General features: G+C 34.6%; 1 protein-coding gene across 1 annotated transcript in view; it reads right to left on the bottom strand.

The window, feature by feature from the left end:
* Positions 1 to 7370: 7370 nt before the first annotated feature.
* Positions 7371 to 24195, bottom strand: part of LOC120624519 (transcription factor Sp9) — a 55945-nt gene continuing 39120 nt past the window's right edge. Inside the window, exon 2 of the mRNA XM_039891115.1 lies at positions 7371 to 9219. Within this exon, the coding sequence (XP_039747049.1) occupies positions 8098 to 9219 (1122 nt within the window). The 3' untranslated portion in view covers positions 7371 to 8097. The remainder of the gene's footprint in view (positions 9220 to 24195) is intronic.

Raw genomic sequence — 24195 nt, 5'->3', positions numbered from 1 at the left:
AATCAAAATTAAGTATAATTTAAAGTTATAAGGTTAACCAAACATAATTACAACATGTGTGTCTACTTGAGTTGCGTTTGTGTGTGTGTGTATGTGTGTGTGTGGTCGTGTGTGGTCGTGTGCGTGTGTTTGTGTGCGTATCTGTGTAAGTGAGAGTATGTGTAACCGAATGGATGTATAAGTGTGTTATAAACGTGTGCTTGTGTGTCTTTTCGTGACAATGTATGGGATGCAAAATTCATACGTACATTTGTTGCATCAAATCCTCCGTTTCATAATAGTTTAATTTATGTAACCACTCAGTAAGCACTTTTTTGCAATTATGAAGTGCTAATGGATAAATATTTAACTTACTATAAATTATGTTGTAGAGATAAGTCGATTTTCTGGTAAATTATTGGGAAGCAAATTTAGTCCTTCTTGGAATTGAATGTAAAACCATATTTGTTCTCCTCGTTTTAAGTTTGCCAGTATTGTAACGTAATTTTTTATGTACTCTTAGTAATGATGAAAGTAAATATAATTTTCTTACCGTTAGTAACTCACAATGGTTATATAGGTCTACAGTTGAAAAGCTGTATGGTTTGAAAAACATAACTTTTAGTAAAGATCTTTGACCTCTTTCCACTTCTAGAAACTTGAAGCAGCACCCCATGTTGAAATGCAATATCCCAAAATGGATTGACCCAATGTTATATAAATCTGAGTCAATATTTTTTTTGTTATTACGTGTCTCAGCGTTTTAAAAATCCAGACAAGCTTCCTTATTCTTCCATTCACAAATTCGACATGAGGGTGCCATGAGAGTCGCCAATCTAACATTACACCTAGATATTTGTTTGTTGTTACTTTGTTAAGTACAGGACAATTACAATTACCAGAATTTAGATTACTACATTCATGATTTTTAACAAGGAAATTATTGTGACGTTGTGTTTTTGAATTGATTGTAAAGATTGATTTGCAAACTATCCAGGAACACATTGTAATATATACACAAAATTTCATTCCAATCGATGCAGCCGATTTGGATGAGTTAATTGACTAACATACGTGCAGAAAATTATATAGTTACATTAAGAAGACGTGTTTAGCTACTATAACCATCTAACATGCATGTTTGATTTACTTTTTTGAAGGCCGATTGGCGCAGTTTGCCGCGACCCTGCTTTCTGAGACCAAGGCCGTGGGTTCGATTCCCACTAATGGAAAATGTTTGTGTGACGAGCATGAACATTTTTCAGTGTCTGAGTGTTTGTATGTATATTGTATTCATGTATGTTACTCCTACTTTGTGTCATCTTACTACCGCTACGCTTACTTTGGAGCTAGATGGCGATGTGTGTATTGTCGTGGTATATTCATTTATTTGTTTATTTATTTTAACTTTTTGAAATTGAAATTGAAATTAAATTTTTACTTCCAAGGCTCCACGGAAGACATTGCTATACAGCGTTAAACTACTAGCGCTGTTACCTTACTTGGCTTTATTTTCTTGTTTACGTTTCAATCTTGTAACAAAATAGCCACCAGCTCCCTAGCTATAATGAAAGATTAAGCTAGGCCGCGACACGAGCGCCGTAATAGAGTCTGCGGCTTGCAGGTTTACTTAGTTTTTCGAGCACGAGCTGATGCCCACCCGCAGAGGCGACACTCGCTCCCCCGCCTCATTATTTGTGGTTTCAATTGCTTTTTAGGCTGCCTTTCCATTAAAGATATGCGAGAATGAATAGGGCTATAGCTAAGCTTAGCGTACATCGCGTGGCGCGTAAAGTCTTGAATGAAAGAATTAACAAACTCAAACTCTTGTCGACAAGGAAAAAAGCTTCGACTTATCTATATTGTTGACAAAAGAAATAAATACAGCACAGCGTATTTGAACATTGCTTTTTAGGCCATTTTAAATTTTTCCATAAGAGATCAGTAGCCTACAGCGATCAAATCTTGTTCTTACAATATTTGATGAAAACGACTCCTAGATTGTGAGCGAGCTTTTGTACTAAGGCTATTGTGAGGATGAGGAGCAAGGAGTGTAGCTTAGAGTAGCTCTGGTTAAGAAGAATTTAACGAATGAACGACTACATTTTGTACACCATACTACAGAAAACATCGATAAAAATACATCACATTACTTAATGTTATCTTGATATCTGAGAAAGTGTAGCGTAGTGTGTAGCTTAGCATAAGTTTAGTGGAAAAGACTTATATTAATAAATGCCCGTTAATTGGAAACCATAAAAATTAAGTAAAATAGAGAAAGAAGCGTCACACACCTGACAGCACTGGAAAACACTTGATATAAATGCATACATAATGCACACTAACAAAAGTACAGAGAATAGAGAAACAGTCCAAATCAACATATACCTACATTGCATTTTAGGCTGCCATTCTATTAGAGGTGTTTGAGGATGAAAATTAAGTAAACCAGATCGATCGCGATATACTTAGCTAGCAAACACGTTAGTTAAAAATACATACAAATAACCTGACCTTTAAAACTTCTGTTATCCTCTCTGCCCTTCTTTGTGTTTCTAGATACTAGGATTACTTCATTTTTAGAGCTGAGTTAAGCTTCGATTTAGTGTTATTGAAAACAACATAATCTCTCCATGTATTTATTAGTGAACGGATACTTTGAGCTTTTTTTTTAAATTGTTTGCACGGAGGAGAGTGGGATAAGGGAAAAGTGCTAATACTGCCAAAGTCTGCGTTCAAAGTGCAAAAATTAATTTTGTGATAAAACTAAAAATTTAATAAATTATTACGAATTTCGTGCGATCACTGGATACTGCACCAGTAACCTTGTAACCTTTATAGCTGTCTTTTTAAGAACTGGGTTCAACTGGGTTGGGAAATTTCAATAATTTTAGCGCTTTTGGTTGTTTCTTTCATCAATATCAAAAAACACAGCTACGCTCTGTCGCTTAGCTACCTCGCACATCCTTGGTGGATGCCAGCCTCATTTGTGGTTTCAATTGCTTTTTACGATGAGCGTCGCCCTCTTTGCGGCCTCACTATAAATTACTTCCAAACGTCGTAATCAACACGCGGTGTGAAGTGGATATCCAACATTTTACAGTAGCTTTAAGGATCACTTTCAAATGAGCTTTTATATGGTGTTAAAGTTGTTTATTTGTTTTGAGTTCACCGAATTTCTTGATTAAAAAGTTGTTGAATATCAAAACCATGATGGTATTATTATCTTTACTGATATCTATTACCTATATCTATAAATATACGGGTATATATATATATATCATCAGAGGGAAACTTTTATACCTACCTATAAGGTAGTAATTTTTTTAAACCTTAAATAAGATTAACATAGTTTGCCTGCAACTGTGTTGTTGAATACTGTTAAACCAAGTTATCTAATAGTAAAAGGGTTATAGTTCTCTCTTGTTTTATCCCGAATCGATTCAGTAAGCAAGTTCTGAGTAATATCTATGTATCTTAAATCCATTTAGCTAACAACATCTTTCGTGCTAGTTTATCATATAGTTTATGTATTGAAATTCATATATTGATATTCATATATATTGAAAATAAAAATATAATGATTGTAGTCACTCTGCCATCGGTTCCAAAGGCGGACTCTACCTAGAATCTGATAAGAAAATCAGCAGTTGCTCTTTGAAATATCATCGTTTACAAATTGACAATAATTTTTCTACCTTGTGAGAGTAGAGAGCAGAGCTAACTCAGCAACAGTGTCTTTAAAAAAGTCATTGTTTTGATTGAACACAATTTTTAAAATATACTTAGGTACTTCATTGGAAATTACCTCCGGATTCAGGAATGCCAAAATTAGGTATAATGTACATTAATTAAGGATGAGTTAATTATCTAGATTCGCGTGCAGTACGCTATGGTCATATATTTATTCATATTCATATAGTATATTTTTCAATGCAGCCGATTTAAGAAGTTTACCTACGGAATCTCAGTTTCGGTATGAAAAATTCAAAGCTGTCCGACAGTAAACTGAGACAATAGGCCATCTAAAAAAAACAACTATTCTTGTTGTTATGAAAGTAATCTTCAGTGAAGTTTTTTTTAAGTTATACTTCTTTTGGCGCGTTCGGGAAAAATTATGAGAGTACATTAATTATACGATGCGCGCACACACGGTCACAAAAAGCCGACACCGTGAAGTTAGCTATAAGGTTTGACAGTGTACAATTTCAATAGTCGAAGTCTGCGGGCTCATTCCAGTGATTTAATTAATTTAAATTGTACAAAAATCTCAAATTTTAATGTTGAGATGAACTATTACTCTATTCTATTGGGTAGTACTTATTCCAAATTTAATTATGTTAATTGTATTAAGTGTAGTAATTTAATTATGTTAAGTGTGTTTCTGGCACAAGTAAAATAATTACTTAAAAGGATGTCCCAACAACGGATAAATGTTAAATGTAAAACGTATTTTTTGAATAAAAATTTTTTCATTTTTTTTTTCATTTAATTATGTCAATTTCTTTAATTATGTATATTTTATTTTTTGTTATATTTAAATAAACTTTATTGAACTAAATAATGCGTTATAATAAAACGTTCAATGTATTTATTATCTATTGTTAGTGTCGTTTTTTCTACAAACGTAGAATAAGGCGAAAGATAAAATTTTTGAAAAGATTTTTATCTTGTTTTGCCAAAGAAGTATAACTTCTGACGGGTGTTCATAAGAACACAAACTTTTTTTAAAAGTTAGTATTTCAAACACTGATATCTTGTTATGGCAAAGAAGTATAACTTCCGACGGGTGTACATAAGTGCACACACTTTTTTTTAAAGTTAGTATTTCAAACACTGCATAAAAACCACTTGGGTTTAATATCTCATGGTTGTCAATGTAAAACATGCTTCTTCATAAAATTGGATTTCGTTATATAATATTTATAATCCAGTTAGCGGTAACTTTGTAAAAAAAAATCGGTAGGCTACATAATGTGTAATTTAAAAACGGGTCACTAGGCATTATATCTACCTAGCTTTGCGAAAACAGCGATTTGCCTGAGATATTTTGTTTTAAAAACTATGCATGCTTATTTGACATAAGAACTGCACTGCTCTTGACGAAATTTTACTCTTTCGGGGTATTCTTGAGTTAAGTAGGACTCACAACTTCCCGTAAACAAATTATTATATTTATGACAGCAGGTGAGTCTATTTTGGGTATATTGTTTAACGGGGGATGTCAGAATTGGTGATATTAAAAAAAACAACATTTTAAAAAACACGACTTTCCTTTTTTTACTAAAAGACTAATCAGCAAGTTGCATAGTTTGACATGAAAAATTACAGACAAATTTCAAACTATTTCCACACTCTCCCCCTATACTTATAACTTATAACCCATTACGAGTTAGTATTCAAAATAAGGTGGTTCAAAGAAGGGCTAAACACGAAGCTGTGTGCAAAGCTATTAACAAATATCCGCTTAGCATTGATGGAAAAGGACATAGAGTTTCGCATCTTACAATCATCGCATCGCACAGCTAACTCGCAGGTGTATGCCCAACTAAGAATATACGCCTGTAGACCAACAACTGACGGTTTGAAAAATCGTATTTTTGTGCCAAGTGATTTAGATTAGTCGGTACCCAAGTACGAAGCGGTAATAGCCCAGTTGGTAGGACTTCGACTACAATTTCGGGAGGCAGAGTTAGAATCCCAGCGCGCACCTCTAACTTTTATAAGTTATCTGCGTTGCAAGCAATTAAAATATCACTTGCTTAAACGGTGTAGGAAAATATCATCAACCTGCATGCCTGACTGTTCCTGACACTCCACAAAACTCTCAAAGGTGTGTAGATTCCACCAATCCGTACTGGGCGAGCGTGGTGGACCATGGCCTTAACACCTTCTCATTGTTGGAGGAGACCCATGCCCTGTTGTGGGCCGTAATGGGTTGATATGATGATGACGATGACCCAGGTACGTGCGATTATTATTGCATAACATTTATATTATCTGCATCTCTTGATATAGAAAATTTAAGCCAACTTTATATAAATAAATACCTACTGTATTTATTTCAATTTTACCTCTAAGTTGATTAGTTTTTGAGTTGTTTGTTCAAACTATAACATATTTATTATGCACGATACATGTCGCTTGTGCATTGATTTCTTGCGTATCTTATCAAAAATATTGATCAGTTTCATAATAACAAAAATACCTCAGTATATATCTACAACGTTACTTAAGTAAGACGTTTAGGTACAGTGATGTGGAACATTTGAAATATATAAAAGATCTTATCGGATGGTAAAATAAAATAAAAATGCAAATTCCACTCGGAAAATATATATTTTCAATTTTTATAAAATCATATTATCAGGCATTTTAATTCGCACAATTTTGTACACAATATAACAAATAGAAATTTACAGTTTATTTACTTCTAAGCTAAAATAGCACTTTTTATTAACTACATGCATTGAGAATTTTATCAATAAATCATATTATCATAATGAATAATAAAATGTAGTAAAAATGCAAATTTCACTCGGAAAATATATTCATTTTAAAATCATACTATCGGGAATTTTCAGTTGCACAATATTGTTCACTAATACTATGGTAATCAAACAAAATTAATTTACAGATTTTTGTCTTAGCTAAAATAGCACTTTTTGAATGTTGAAATTGAATTTTGCACCAATCACTCATTTATTGATTAATTTGTATGAAATAAATAAGTTATTTCCTTTTGTTTATTGATTGAAAATTGTTTAAAACAACCCTCATAGGACTGTTATTTCCTTAATGGTTTGTCAGATTTTTTATAATATAATAAATATTTTTTTTATAAAGGCAATTGGTTATACATTAAGAAATACATAAGTGTTTACTTCAAATATGAAAAAGATAAAAGTTCAATGGTTTTTATCAATATAAACGCCATAATTCTCGGTATCTAATTGTTAGATTTCAATTCTAAAAATTTTACTGCAAAAATCAGAACGAGGATACCTTGTGTGTTGAGATAGTACCTACTGTGTTCATGTAATAAAAACAAATTTAAATAAAAATAATATTTAGATAATCGTATTTCGCTAAATCTTCAGCGATCAAAACATACTGTAGAAATGAATAATTAAAAACTTTAAAAATTTTACAGATAAAATTATTACAATATTTTGCTTTGAATCTGCAGATTATTTTAACAATGTGTTTTTACATAAAATTCTTTGAAATGTAATTTACAAATTAACAATTATTTATATTAGGTATAGACAAAAAATATATAATATAAATACAATTTGCTATTGTGATTTGCTGAGGTAATTATTATAGAAATATTAATAATCTATCTTTACAATATGAATAAAGGTCGAATCATTTTAGACAGTGCACGCGTGCGATGCATGCCGTGTACTAGTAGTACTAGTAGTAATAACTAATACTACTACTTCTACTACGACTAGTGCTTATGTCTTACGTAAAATATCCTTATAGAAATATTCAACATATTTTTATATGAACAAATGTCGTATCTACACCAGCTGTCTTATTGTATAACCCCTCTGGCAGGTTGATTATCGATCGTATATTATTACAGACATGATTTGCCAGTGGCAAATTTTGTATGGCGTTGAATTAAGCAACTATCAGAAAGTTGGGGACACAATACAAGGGCTGGTCGCGTCGCTGCCCCTTCCGGGTGCAAAACTATTCGAAAGTTCGAGCCCTGACACGGCTGCACGGTACGTGTATGGCTTAGCATGAATCAACCTTAAGTCTATACTGTAATTATTTAAATAAATTACAACTGCGATTTTGGACTAAGAGTGCGGTTCTACTTACTCTATTCATCAATTACAATATAATATCCAGTTATAACTATTAATAGACAATATTTAATAATATCTATTTCTATACTGTACACTTTCAAGTCTCACCACAATTCACTATAAGGCAGCGTTCACACTGCTAAGTCTTCAATTCATCACTACAGATTGTCGTTAAACAGTGTTTGATATGTTGGCTATGTACAGGCGGAGGCGGTGGCAGCGGGGTCTCGCACGGCCAGAGATATCACAGCAGCGACGTATGATGCGGCACGGTCAGCGCCGCGCCCCCGCGTCACACCAGTGTCCCCGGCTTCACATCTAGTGGATGCTCTGGCGACCGACTTCCTATACCACTTTCTCCCTGGCTATTCTCCTCTGAATCTGAACAAGAATCTGAACTACCTTTCTTGCCTCCGTTATGTGTCTTTACATGCTTTGCTAGGTGATCGGATCGCATGAAACGCTTATTGCAAACTGGACAGGCAAACCTCTTCTCACCTGTGTGCGTTCGTAAATGCCGCTGTAATTCATCTGATCGCGTAAACCTTTTACCGCAAAATAGCCAGTTGCATACGAAAGGTCTTTCACCAGTGTGCCAGCGTAAGTGAGCTTTTAGGTGGGACGTCTTTCCGTACACTTTACCGCATCCGGGTATATGACAACTGTGAATATTTTTCTTTCGGAGGTGTGCGCCGGCGGGACCAAGACGTTCGGCCTCTTGACAATTGGGACAGTCGCATGTGGCCCGACCAGCGTATCTTCTTTGTGATCTAGGAGATGGCGCCTGGGCCGTTGGTGCAGGAGAACCAGGTCCATGGAGACCAAACGATCCTTGAGTTGGTAGTACGGACTTGTAAGCATCTTGTAACAGGTGAGGTGCTGGAGGGAGTAAGTGGGCTCCACCCGAAAGCGAATGTGTCAACTGGGAATAATCTTGTCCGGCATAATTGGCCATCTGCCCTCCTACGTCGAGCCACCCACTGTGTACATCCCACCAAGTGCTACCCACGGCGCTAACACCGCCCATTTCAGCTGCTTTAAGTTGGCTGCCTCCAGTTCCAACGTTAAATGGCCAAGATTCATATGGATGCCTTGAGTACATAGAGCCGAGACTTGCGCTCGATTCACTTTTACCAAGAAGTTGATCACCAGATGAGGGGAAGTAAAGGTCGTTGCCATAACCAGGGGCTGCAGAGCATGACGTTGGTGCGCGCGCGTATGAAGCACACGCTGGTGGTTGTGACCGTGGTGCGATGCCCCCACCGGGCGGCGAGTGAGTGCCGGGACTCTTCTTCCATGGATGGAATCCTTTGCCGACAGCCGCGTCAGCTAGTGGCGGAGGTGATTTACTCGAAAGCTTGTTGCACTGAGCCGCAAGCATCGCCAAAGGCGTGCCGCGTAAGCTCGGGTGTTCCTGTAAAGAAAGAACACATAAAATTAATATTGAATGTATTTTTATTTAGCTTTAATTATGGAACCGTGAGAAAGGACTGCTTCTGATTTATGACCTAATTTATATGTGAACTAATACAGCAGTGCTCAAATTAGGCCTGCGGGTATACAAAAACCATATAAATAAATCGTAAGAAGTTTATAGGTAGCGTTTTTACAATTAAGTAGATCGGTGACAGCTCCCGACCGCTACCGCTCGCCGCGGGACGTCGTAATTAATAAATACTGTCTGTTGTCGATTTTCCATTGTACATTTTTGTATGCACGCACTTTGATTTCAAAATACACAGCTCCAATAGAATATGTAGTGTGATAATTTTACAAGCTCACTATAATGGCTTAACAGATTTTGATGTAATTTAGTATCCAGTTAACTGACGTGGTGCTTTATAGATATCTTTTATCAAACCTACTTATATTAAGAATGCGAAAGTTTTTATGCTTCTTTCTGGAAGCAGCAATTTTCATATTTATCGCATTAATAGTGGGTAGCGATACAATGCACGTGGATAAGCTTACGGGCAAAGCTATTTTCTTATATTCCATCACACAACGCTATATAAGTCGTCTGTCACAGCGAAAGAATATGTGCATAAATTACAAACAATCCTTCCGTCGGTATTCATTTCGTTCAATAAAGAGCAGAGAAGGAACATCCGACCGGATATTTCACCCTAATATGAGACAAAGGCTCGATAAAAAAGCTTCATTGTACGCAATAATATAATCCGGGGATCACGACTCGGCCGGGACGGGGCGCACGGCCACGCCCAGTACATTGTGATTGGCGCAGCTGTCGCCGCAATGTGCGCGCGGCCTTACAACTGTCGATTTCGATCGAGTTCTACTACTTGTTAGAACTGAGATCTAATTCGAATTTATTACGATACATATACAAAATGTACATATACAAAATGTATATGTATCGTAATACATGTCTACAGTTTTAGTTAAGCATTAAAAAAAAAAATCTCTCAGTGAAGAAAATTACATAGGTGAGTTGTAATTGTCTAGTTAAATTTAAAATTAAAACGTGACTCATTAAAATATAAACAAAAAAAAAAAGATATTGTGTAACAGCAGTGTTTTCTTACTAGGTGACGATATGTACTGTTGCCCGCGGTCTAAGTCCGCGTTTATTATTTCCCTGAGAACCGTTTGTTTTTGTAGGATAAAAAGCCTATACTACTTTCCATCATAATAATATTATAATAAGGGTTTTTTTTTAATATTTTTAAAACGTACTTCACTCTAAAACTAATAAAAATATCGTTTGGTTGCATAATAAAAATGGATAGTACCTATACATTTTCAAACTGCACGCTACAGATAGTACGTGATATCTAATGTAAATTACACTAAGTAATAACTCCATATCAGTCAGTAATATAAGCCGTTACAAATATGGCGGCATTCTTAATTAACCCTGCGACAATTACGATTACCATAAAAAAATAATAAAGCTCTACCAAATTGCCTCGATGACTGGAGACGTGATGTGTAACGTGTAGGTTAGAATGTAAATTGAAAGAGATGAGTTTTTTTTGCTTGGTTCTTTTTAATTTCTGTACGTTGTAGATAAAACGTTTGTTGAACTTATGGAAGAAATAGATACATTCATGTAAGTTCAGCTGTACAAGTTCATAAATAACAGAAATTCTCAGGTTTGTCCACAAAAGCGCGGTTTTTATGTGTGATATTTCTGCGCGGTAGTTCTTAATTCCAATCATCTGATAAATGTAGCGTCTGTCACCCGTAGGACTATCTTTAGTAAAGCCTATATTATTGTACTGTATAGTCTATATTATTTTACATTCATTGCATTCAAATACCTACTATATTTGACTTATATTTCTCAGTACTTAGTACTCTTTACGGCTTGATTTTATTTGTATTTCGGTATACAAATAAACGCAATTTTTACAGCATTAATTGACGAAAGTAGGACTATCTTCAGTATAGTCTTTATTATTGTACTGTATAGTATATTCTTTGTACATTAATTGTATCCAAATACCCATTATATTTTATATTGCCCAGTAGCAGTACCTCCTGGATCTCATTATGGCTTGAATATTTAGTTTTTATACCACACAGGTATAAATGTAGGATAGGTGCTAAAATTCGACGTCATATTAACCTAAAAGCATTTTAATACAATACAATACAATTCTACAATAAACTACCAATTGACATCTTGGAGATGTCTCTTAAAAAGTTCAAAGTTTGTATTAAACATAAGCTTATAGAAAAGTCCTATTATAGTAAAAAGGACTACGTAAACGATAAAAAGGCTTGGGTGAAAATTATTGCTCTAACCAGGTTGCTCTTCTAATGATTTAAAATGACATTGTGAGATGGTGATAACAAAAAAAAACACCCGGCTAAGTTTGTTGTGGGCTTCTTTTTAGACCAGGACGCGTTTGGAACCCTCGTAGCTTTAGTTTTAAGTTTACGAATGTGGTTATCGCCATCATCTCACTACCCTGTAATTCTTATGTACGCATCAAAAGTGCCACCTATGGGCCTACTTGAATAAAGATATTTTTGACTTTTGACTTTTTTTGACTTTTAATACCAAATACTGAATTATTCACATAAGCCGTTTTGGAGAGAGCGGTCTGGCATCATTTAAATCTATCTCACTCAGCCCTACATCTTGAGTTAAATGAATAGAGGATACATAGATACACACCATACATGACAATAACATTATTCTCATTTTAGTGCAGTTGAGTAAAAATACACCTACGTCACAGCAATTTAAAGATAATGCCGGTACGCCAGTGAGATGGCTGAAGTCATAATTACCCTAGGCATTATGCTCCATTTGGGCGCGGGTCAGAATGATATAGGTAATTGGTCGTCAACTCTCCAAACCACCAGATTGGATCAAAGCGCGGATGAGCCCACAGCCGACAGCTCGGCGCCGGCCGTCGCATTATTTGATGGCCTTTTCCTTGTCAAAAATGACGAAGATCATTGTCATAAAAAACACGAGCCGGAATAAAACGAAATCACCTTACGTGAGCACGAAATTGGTGTATGGGATCAGGTAAAGAACAATACGCTTTTCGAGCATCAATATCATGTATCGTTATATTTTTTATAGAAAATAAGGTAAGCTATCTACAAAAACAAGCTAAAATACGTGTAAGGTTGATAAATTGAACTTATTTATTTTGTAAATATTTTTTTATGTTTATGTAATTATATTTTATTGCAGTTCACGCTTTTTCATTTCTTAAGGTTATAAGAAAACTTTGTTAAACTAGTGTTGCTTTCATATCGATTATTTTGCAAAACTTATAAGAAATGATTAGTAAACATATGGTTTTTTTATACTTTTCAAGTTTTGTGCACTCACACACACCTGAATTTTTAATTATTAGACGTATTATTTATATTTACGTGTCATATATATATATTTTGGTTCCATGCATTTTTACATCATAGTACGATTAGTTTTATAAATGCACCAAGGTTATTTAGGTGGTTAAACTGCAATAAAGAAAAAAAATGTACCTACAATCCCCAGCTAGTCTAGGTAATAAACTCAACACCGCAATAGTCGAGTTTATTATTTTTATTTGATTAACGATATTGTTTTAGACAATTGTCTGTAAAAAATATTTATAACTTTGTTTATAAAAGCTATTATATTGCTTCAGCTTTAAAAGGTTGTTTTTTTTTTCTAAATCTATCTCAGTGTAAAGAAACCTCTACGTAAAGTAAATTACGTTTGCCGGATGCGTTTAAGTCGGGCAATAAATCGAATTACTAAAATTGCGGTCAGGTTTTGCTATTAACTAGAGACGGGAGTTATTAACTTAATCAATGCCTATTTAATACGTTCTATACTCTGTTTGTATACTATAATATCGAACTGAGTATGTAATAACGGTACTGTGGATTATATGGCAGATTAAGTGTGCGATAACTTCTAAAAATGCCGTACTAATATTGATTTTATTAATAAATAAAATAAAATATTTTGAAATGGATAAAGTATATCGCTACGGTAATAAATATCCAAAAAAAATAATAAATAATTGGCGAGGAAAGAGCAAATATTACCGTTCACACTTACGAAGAGAATATTACTATAAGAACTCAAACACTAGATGTCCATCATATCTTATTAAAACCAATTATTTGAAAGTCTTTCACGTCCCTACTACTACCATATTTTCCACCGTAGAGTTGAGAACGATTTTAGAAGCGCATGTCTCACTAACTAATGCCTAAGCTAATAAAAAAGTGCATGGTGTAAAATAAAAAAGGTGCCGCCATGAATTATTTTTACAAAAATGCCTAAATTTTTTTGACATGCGACAAGAAATGCTTTAGAGACTCTAAAAATGTTTATCAAAAAAACCATCATTTTAAAGTTAAAGCGCTTATAAAACCCTCTTTTGGCGATTTCGTACTTATCATTTTACAAGACTAGAAACAAAACAGTTTTGTTTCTAGTAACATGTAGTTTATGGTCTACAAGTTCAAAACTCGTGCACGTGTGACATCCCTAATTTCATTGAATTATATTGTGGTACCTATAATATTCCTAAAAGCTTGCGTAGGTATATATGTGATATTTTTAACTTGTTTTGACTCAACATTCAGTGTGAAAGAGTCGCCACGCACTTGCCGTTTTTTTTTAAGCACGATTTTATATTTGCATTTAAATTTTATATTTTAACTTCAGCAAAATTTATTGACGATAAAAAAATATACTGCAATGGCTTAACACAATAAATTAATGTGAGAAAAATAAATCGTGATACCGAGGCATATCTGATGTTGGCGGCTCAGATGGGATAATTTTAAATTATCTACCAAAATTATGATGACCGAAATGAATATTCAAGCGAAACGCTTAGCCCTCGACGTGTTATTAAGATGATCGTGGAGTCGTTACAGAGAAAATTGTATTTCATAAAACTCATAACTATACTTATGACCTAATATTTTTCGACATCGGTCTTTATCTTTTGTGTTTGTATTATTACGTTATGTTCATATTATAAGATGAAGTCCTTTAAATATTAAGAAATGGGGATAGGGTGGCTAACATATCAAATAGTAAGTGCCGTTCAATCCCTATAGAATATTAAGTGAATAGGTAATATTGTAAAAGTTATAGTGTGTCAAAAGATAAATAGCAGAGAACAAATAAAATTAAAATATTTATTTATATTTTTTAAAATAATGATTCTAATAATCGAAGTTCACGTTCACGGTGATCATTCGAATTGCTAATTTTTTACTTAACTCCGAAGCCTCAAGTGTTTCAACATGTTAATAAATTGTTTTATATTAATATGTTCAACCTTTTATAATAATATAACTCCTTATTACACCAACCAATAAATATGGAGGTAAGAAAAACTATAAACTAACATCGGGGGTAAGGAAGACATTACTACTGTTTATCTATTGAAAGAGTTGAAATGGTGGTTGGTGGTGCACAGACAAAAAATAAAACCTGTTTTTTTTATTTGTTATATAATTCATAGAAATTACTCACATAGAGGCAGCCTATGAGACTATTTTGCTATTTGTTTAAATAACCTAAAACTGATATTAGATAACACTAAAACTTACAGACTACGATTAAAAAAAGAGAGAAAAATACTTTATACTAGTAGGACATATGTTTAGGGTATAGCACCCCAATCGGTTTCTTCGCGGCATCAACGCTAAATCGCTTGGCTGCACGTATTTGTCAGTAGTTTACTGTAGCTAATAATTCCTCTTTATCTTTCGTTCATAGCGAACAAAAATCCGGTTGTTATAATTCAACATCGTTAATCCTAAAGCAAATTGTCGATATCTAATTGCACAATTACGGAATTATCCGGTTAATTCCGGGTGAAACACTACGCTCTGACCGCCCGTCTCTCCCTTCTATTCTAATGCAAACTAACGCATCTACAAATGATGTCGTATTGTATGCTATTGACGTCTAAACTGACTTCAAATTTGCATGCGAAATTAGTTTCATCTATTAACATAACGGAACGTACAAGTGTATCTGACAAAATCATAATATCGTATTTCCATTAAGCAATTTTAATAAGCAAAATTGCATACAATTCTACAATAAACTACCAATTGACATCTTGGAGATGTCTCTTAAAAAGTTCAAAGTTTGTATTAAACGTAAGCTTATAGAAAAGTCCTATTATAGTATAAAGGACTACGTAAACGATAAAAAAGCTTGGGTGTAAATTATTTCTCTAACCAGGTTGCTCTTCTAATAATTTAAAATGACATTGTGAGATGGTGATAACAAAAAAAAAACACCCGGCTAAGTTTGTTGTGGGCTTCTTCTTAGACCAGGACGCGTTTGGAACCCTCGTAGCTTTAGTTTTAAGTTTCCGAATGTGGTTATCGCCATCATCTCACTACCGTGTAATTCTTATGTCCGCATCAAAAGTGCCACCTATGGGCCTACTTGAATAAAGATGTTTTTTGACTTTGACAATATAAAGTTAATTTCTCAACCGGGAATTGTATCGAGTCTAGAATGAACAATTCTTATCTATACTAGGTTTTGTAAACAAAACTGTTCACTTTGGAACGAATCAATGGCCAAAAATCTAAGAATAAGGGTCATGGATTAATAGCATTTAACTATACTTAATATGATATAGTGAAAAATGAAAATTAACCAAGTTATTGGGTTGTTTGAGTCCAATTAGAGTGTGGCCTCAAATTACACTATAATTCGAAACTCTTCTTTAATAAAGAACCTAATTACGGGCGACGACATTAGCAGGGCAAAGGGGTTGCTGTGACGCCAGCAATTTGACACTCGATGGGGGAATTCCATCGATTCTGCGGGCACAGTATAGTTATACAGATAAGCATAAACAAAAACAGCTGACGTTCGTTGTATTTTGTACTAAAAAAAAAGCCTTCAGTCCCATTGAAATTTGATTTTTAATTTAATGTTGAAGCACGAGTTGGTGAAAAGAGAAATATTATTAGCAGTATAGAAATCGGAAGAGGAAAATGATTAGCCACCTGCTAAGACATGATGACATGATGAATATAATTTAGGGAAAGTAGGGGGAAAGAGGGGAAGAGGCTTACTACAGGAGACGGGTCAGAGTATGGGAATTGTTTAGGCCATATACCACCACGCAGGCGGATTCACACGCCCTTGAGAATTGGAGATTCCTGACGATCCTTTCCTTCTCAGTTAAAGCAAGTGTCAATTGCTTAAGTTAAAAACGCACAAAGCCCATAAAAATAAGAGTTGCTTGCTGGAAATCGAACCAGTTCCCCCAAAGCCTTACCCATACCCATCACCGCTTCATCCTTTGGGTACGGAGCTCTAAATATAATCTTATAGGTATTCAACAAGGTAAAATCTGTGGTAGTTACGGATTAAGTAAAAGATAATGGGTGTGGACATTATTTACTCATTAACCACCATTCCACCATTTCCACCCACACGCAAGCGACCGAGTGTGAAACGCCGCGGTGCGGGTTCATCGAGACTTGTCAGAATGTATATATGCATCTAGTATACATATAAATGGTTGGAGGAGCTATTAAATACACACTTCTGTCCGTTACAAGGTGCGTACCAACGTATAAATAGTTATAGGGCACTTGCAGGGTTTGCTAGTAGAATTGAATAATTTGTTGTTGGGAGTGTTTTTGCGAGGGCCATTTGGGAATCAATATTTTCTGAAGTTACTCTGGTTCGCTCTCCGTTCGTGACCCTACGAACCAAAACGTACCGCTTAGCGATTCAGCGTTCCGGTACGATGTCACGTAGAAACCGGCAACCGATTCGTAGGGGTTTAATATAGCTGCCATGCAGGTAACAGGTTACCCCACTTCGATCTTAGACTGCATCATCAATAATCATTAGGTGTGATATCAGTCAAGGGCTAACTTGTATTAAACTACAAGTTATATAATTATTGGTTAATATAACAGAATAATTATTGTAAATTAATAAAAAAGTAATGTTATATAAGAAATAATGTTAGTGAAACGTGCGTAGTGAGTACATCACCGAAGATATGTTTGGTCTGAAGCATAAAAATGGAAAAATTATAAATTAAGTACACCGTACAGATTCTCATGCTTTTCGCGGAGTATAGCAAATTAAGATTTATTTTCATAGTACATATATATTTTTTAACTTTGAAATGAGGTTGTGCAAGAAAAAAGGAAAGTGGAAAGTGAGTAAGTTAAGGTAGGTAGGCCATTGACCACCGAAGCCCTGCGGCGAACGTTCAAAAAGAGCCGGCGTAGGCTTTCCTGACATATAACCACGCGTTTTCAACGACCTATAAAATTACCTTGATCCTATAACGTACATTATTATTCAGCAAAACACCATTGTGTTAACGCAATTGCGTTATTGAAGACAGGAGGAACTTCATACCTATTTTAAACATTTAAAGCTAAACTGACAACGTATCTCTCTTGCCTATATTATTATTGCGGTATGCATTATACCACATGGACCATGGTTAAGATGATTGTCTAGTCAACAGATTGAATCTTAAGAATTTAATTTTTTTTTCGTTTTTTGCAGCAGGTATATAGGAGCAGGATAGAACTCATTTTAAAGTCCTTTTCCGACCTTAATGAAGGAGATCCATAAACGTCAGTTGTTTTTATGTGATAGTAAGTAGACTAGGTAGGGCTCAGTTTATTTAAAAAAAATTGATTGTATTATATCATTAGTTCCAATATATTAATGTGAGCTTTGTTATTTGGAAATTGCAGACATACGATTTATAAAAAGTACCACTTAGTAAATAGTACATTTTGTAACTAACTTGTCTTAGTATGTAAATAATCTTTTCATTTAAGGTAAGTTTTAAAAATAGAAGTTAAATATAATAAGAAAAAAAAGAAGAGTGGAGTATAGTTAGAAGTTAAGTTAAATGTTGAAAGAGAACAATCTGCTGAGTTTCTTGCCGGCTCTTGTCGGTGGAATCTTCCTTCCGTGGTAGTCACTACAATAGTCACTTAAACTGGGCCTACTTGAAATAAATGAATTTTAAATTTGAATTTAGAATTTCGAAGAAAAATAAATAATATGTTGAAATAAATATAAAGAAATAAAATAAATAGAGGTACCTATTCTTATAAAAAGGGGTATAACTGTATGCTATTATTATTTTGAATACGATCTTTATATTAAAAAGTACCTGAATGATTGTTTACATAATAAGACATGTTCGAAAAAATTTAGTGTTAGTACTACTGAGTTGTATTCACTAACTTTGGATACAAAACGCCGAACCAATAGAGCGACAAAATTTTAATCTGGTCACAGAGTCACAAAAACTAAACCCCAATAACGCATATGTCGGTCAAATTAAACACACATGCCCGTGAAAAGCGGACGTCACAAGCGAAGGCGATAATTTCCATTTAAATAAATAATTCGCCGACACAATCCGGGGCCGACATGTGGGCGCGTGAAGCGGTCTAATGACCATTATAACTAGCGCGGTTTCACGCTTCCACCAGTGCCCTTAGTATAGGATCCGTACGCTTCCAATCGAAGGACGATTTCAACTATTATTATTTTGGAACGTCAGGGTAAAATGGAATTCTGACACCTTGTTTTAATGCTTAAATAAGTCCAGAATGCTATATCAAGCGCTCTTGGCAATATAAACAATAAATAAATATAAATATCGACAATACACATATCTCCATCTAGCCCCAAAGTAAGCGTAGCTTATGTTATGGGTACATAAATACTTATAATATATAGACAACCAACCAGACACACACACAGGATATCAGAACTTGGGACTGTAAAGCTGGACATTCAATCCATTTTGCTTTGACGGTATTGAGTTTCGGTACACGAAAGCGACTTCACGTTTTTTAGCGTGCAAATATATAATATCACTTACTACAGTTACAGTTACTTACAGTTTATAGTAGAAAATTTTCTTTTGATTTTTATTTTCAAACGTTCTGCTGGAAGCTTGTAGATTTGTGGGAAATTTTGATCTTTAAATATATAAATATAAGTTTGATTTCACTCTGATATTTTAGTGCCACGACACTCAAAAACTCAAATCTTGTACTGTACTACAGTACAGTACCTACAGTTATATATGCAGACACTATTTCGGACGCCAATGAGGGGTGTGTAAGCATTCGTTTTTAGGCAGTTTAAAGTGGGTATAATAAGTAAGAATAGAGTTTAGGTAGGTACTATGAGAAGAAAAAAAGAAGCGTCTGGTTATTTAGTTGTATATTTCCGTTAGATTTAAATGTTATGAAAGTTCATTTGTATGGTGTAACTAGCGGCCATAGGGCTAGTGCTACTTAATACGCTAAAAAATGCATTTTTTTATTGATTTAAAACTATTTGAACGACACTACGTTCAAATAGTTTGTCTGTTTAAAGTGACCAACCTACCACCGGTCTGAAAGGCAGATTCCACCGAGAAAAAGTCGGCAAGGAACTCAACAGTTGCTCTTTTCAAACATCATTGTCCAATTTAACAATCATCGTTCTATCTTGTGTGAGATGAAAGTTGAGCGGCTTGCTTCCAAGTCATTAAGAAAGTCATTGACGGTATCGTAACCTCGATGTATTAATTGTGTTTTGATACATTCTTTAAACTTATGCAAATGTAAATCTAATATTAATTTTCTGCAATTTTTAGGCGATATATTGATATCACCAATTTATGTCCGTGTAAAGCAATGTTTCTTTTTTAAATTACTATGTTATAAATATATATGTTGATTTGTTAAATTACTGGCTATACCTATATCACACCTTGCAAAACTTATCAATGATTTAACTAAACGGTTCCTACTGTTTTTTTTCTTTTTTGGTTATAATAGTGCATTTTTGGTTATAAGCGCAAGAATGAATAAACAATAAACTAAATGAATAAACATAATATTTCTACCTAGATATCTTGTATACCTATTACGAAAGTTTGTGATCAAAGAAAAAATAAATAAATGACATCATAATTATAACAGAGTTGCAAGTCATAAAAACCCGTAGCAATATTTTGCGTGACGGAATCTGTTCCAAATTTTCAAAGTAACGTCCGACCTTCACCGGCGGTGTCCAGATAATAGGAGTACCAATTCAAAAAACCAGTTCCGCGGCTCAACAAAAAACATACGGCCAAGTGGAAACAAGGAATCCCCTTCGGCCAACCTTTGTTTTATCATATAGTGATATCACTTCTGTTACAACTTCTGCTACAATAATTTTCTAAAGTAAACTAAATAGTCGGGTAAAAAAATATTGATATCCTTTTTCACACAGAAGGTAGCACAGCACTTATACTTTCGGACATGAAAATGGTGCCAATTCCGTAGTCCACAAGTCTATAATCTAAACAAAATCTATATTATATGAAGGGTACCTACTGGCCAATTATGTTGTACACAAATCTGCAAACATCGTCCATTTTCTTTAAACTGAAGTGCATTGGTGCAAATTCTTTTGTGCTAAAGGTCTAAAGTAGTGTTTTTCTATCTTTTCTACAGAGAGCATGGTTCCTACAGAGAGGATACCTACTTCTAGACCTATCAAGATTTGTGTGCAACAGATTAGACACCAAAATAGTTTGGTTAAGAGATCTGTGTAAAACTAAATACAAAAGTAAATAATTATAAATGCTAGGCTGAAATGTAAAATTACTATAAGTATAACCTAAGTATTTTTGTTATATAAAGTGAAAGGAAGCTGAAGCTGGCGAGGTGCCCCTGTGAATACAATGGTGGCGTTATAAATATTCGTTTCAACCATTTGATCGAGTTCTTCATATTTCATAAAGCTTAAACTAAGGCTGAGATCGAGAGAGATAGAGATTACTTTTACTTTGCTCTGTTACAGCAGATATTGGAAACCCATACCCCTAAACGGTCTCTACGCTACATCGTACCGAAACGCTAAATCTCTTGGCAGCACGTCTTTGTTGGAACGGTGGTACGTTTGCCAGACCAGAGAAAATTCAAACATTATAAATTCCCAAATTTCTCCTGCCGGAACCCGGAGGATTGACCCAGACACCTCCGCGCTTATAAAACCTCAGCGCTCACCACTACGCTACGCAGGTCGAAAACTTGAATTCTTATTCTGTATTTCACCCAGATAACTTTGCCAATTTTGCGTTGACTAAAGTAAGAACAAACGGATGATACATGGAATGTAAACAAACTGACGTTTTAAGTTGTGTGCGAAGGGAAAGTACATCTCATCACAGTACCATTTTCTCTCGGAAACAACGAACGTCAAATTTGATTTACCTTCAATATATTGTTCCACTGGCCACACTTTTTACGTATCTATGCCTAGATGTGCAAAGAAAAAAAAATCTACTTAAGACTTGTTATCATCCTAATAACTTTGAGCGTTCGATATTAATGTAAATTGAATAAAATATATTAATATATAATTTCAAACAAATGAAACCAAGTTATTTATCTTTGTAAATAGAAGAAGTAAATACATTTTCGTCGTCTTTTTTAATGTCAAAGGTTGCCTGGAAAAGATCGCTTTAGAGATAAGACCGCCTTTGCACGCCCCATTTCTATTCCATGTTTCATCTTTTTATCTTTTTATTTATCTTTGTAAATAGAAGAAGTAGATTAATTTTCGTTCTTTTATGATAGAATATTAGGAATTCGAATTCAACAACGGAAAAAGTCACTTGGTGGTTTTATTATTATATTTAATTAGAATCATTCGCAAAAAACCAATAACTTTACATATCTTGTAGATCTATCATTATTTTTGCAAAGCTATGATTCCAGTAAGCGCCAAAACGTTGCTTAAATTACAATCTCTTTACGCCTTTTTGAGAGGGCGGAATTAATATTTGAATGTATTAAGTAACTCGCATAGAGCTTTAAAATTAAAAGTGAAGCTATAAGTTCAAGGTTATCTTGCGAAATCACTCTTACAGCATTGCGTGCAGCTCGACATCGCCTTGGGCCGCGCGTCTCCCCAGTTCCGAGAAAACATCGTTAAACTCACGTATTTTTGGTAGCAACATAATTCCAGTAATTTTAACTGAAATTATAATAATTAGCTCCATTTATGCGATAGTAACAAACAAATAAAATGGTCTGAACATATTCCCGCAGGGCGATGCCGTCAGTCACTTTAGTTCTATAGTTAGTCGCTTTAAAGCCGTTTATTGAAGCCAGAATAAGACTTAAAGGTATGCCATGTGTTTTATCTTTGTATTTGAGACAATTAAAACGAAAAAATACGGCGTAGCACATGTCAGTATAATAGGGTAAACAAGAAAAATTTACTTGACATTTCACGTAATAACCTAGAGACAAAGGGCTCCAGAAAGTCTATGGTATAGTTATATTTTCGAAAAATTAAACTGCACATTAAAACATCTTCATTTCATGAGTGATAGTACCTAAACTAAAATTAACAATATGTAACTTAATTCACACTCGGAAATGCACAGCAATTTTTTCCATACCTTTTGGTTCTCAATTAATTCTGTATCAAATAACGATGCAATTATTTCCATACTGTTTATTATTCACAAGTAATTATAGTACGTACAATCTAACCTTGCATTTGATTAAAATTGATGGAGTAGTATAGAATAACGTTCAGACGTTTTTGACGGGTGATATTTCGAAATTGATAACCATAATAGACATCGTAACAAATAACATAATAAAGTCTAAGTTAGATAAAGAATATGGTTCTCCAGAACAATAGCAATAATTAGGTAAGTAATAAAATAAAACACAGTAATTTGCCGTCACGAACCAAGTGGAATAGTACAATCACGCGCGGGTTAGAGAGATAGCGAGCGATTACAAGGCGCTGAATGTTCAATCGTCACGTAGTTACGGTTCGGCACAAGAACAAAGCGGCGATATTAAACAATGAATGGCCACAAAAAGTCCCATAATTCAATTTGCATCTTGCTAGATGAATGTAATCGTCGGCAAGAACTGTGAGTACTGCGGAGAGCGGCGCCCGCGGCTGCCTCTCCATGAGAAACGCCAACTTTCGCCATTTTTAACACTTCTTGAAATCGATTATATTGCGCCTTCTCGTGACTTTACTACAATCTTGTATTTGTGTGTACGTAAAGTTTTAATAAAAAAAAATTTAAACCTTAATTTTTTTATCAAATTAAACAACTATTGGTTGGATTGACATTGAGAGCACTAGGCCTTAAAAATACCTCAATGAATCCGCCATCAACAGTGGATTTCTGCGCATACTCCCACGTTCCCTTACTTGATTAATTTCATAGTCATCTGATAAAAACATTAGGTCTAAACGTTTTCATTTTTAAAACAATATTCTCCTGTGACGTTAACGTAATAGGATATATTTTTTCTTGTTGTGTATCAGATATTGAACGTGTCGACACAGTCAAGGCGCGTCTGCGAGGTGACTCGCGCATTATTATGATAATGCGGGCGGAGTCGATGGTATCGCTCGCCGCTATCCGCTCTCATAACACAATTGAATTAGCATAGCGCAGTGTCGGCCGCAACGGGCGGTCTAAGCCACGCGACCACCTAAGTACCTACAGGCAACGCCGTATTCCATTTGGATTCCACTTGGAAAGTTCTCTTATCTTAACAGTTCTTCATGAAACCAGTTCAGCCAGCAGTCCAACAATTGCATTTTGTACCAAGTTTATGTAACCTAAACTACATACAACTGCGCTGACTATGCACTGTAAGTAGATTTATTACGTACTTCATATAAAAGTGTAGCAGGCGCTTTTAATGAGTTGACCACATTTACCACTCATCTATAACTTATGTACATTACTTGAGATCTTAGCTAGTCAGACAGATATAAGTTACGAGAAGGGCTCAGATGTCGTTTTTAGGACCTTACTTCATAGTAAATGCGCGAACATCTTGGAGCCAGATTCAAGTTTGTCAAGAGATAAATATGGATAGAACT

This window comes from Pararge aegeria, chromosome 6, assembly GCF_905163445.1.
Source record: "Pararge aegeria chromosome 6, ilParAegt1.1, whole genome shotgun sequence".
NCBI classification, from domain to species: Eukaryota; Metazoa; Arthropoda; class Insecta; order Lepidoptera; family Nymphalidae; genus Pararge; species Pararge aegeria.
The sequence above is the reverse complement of the archived record's forward strand: the minus strand, read 5'-3'. Positions and strand labels throughout refer to the sequence as shown.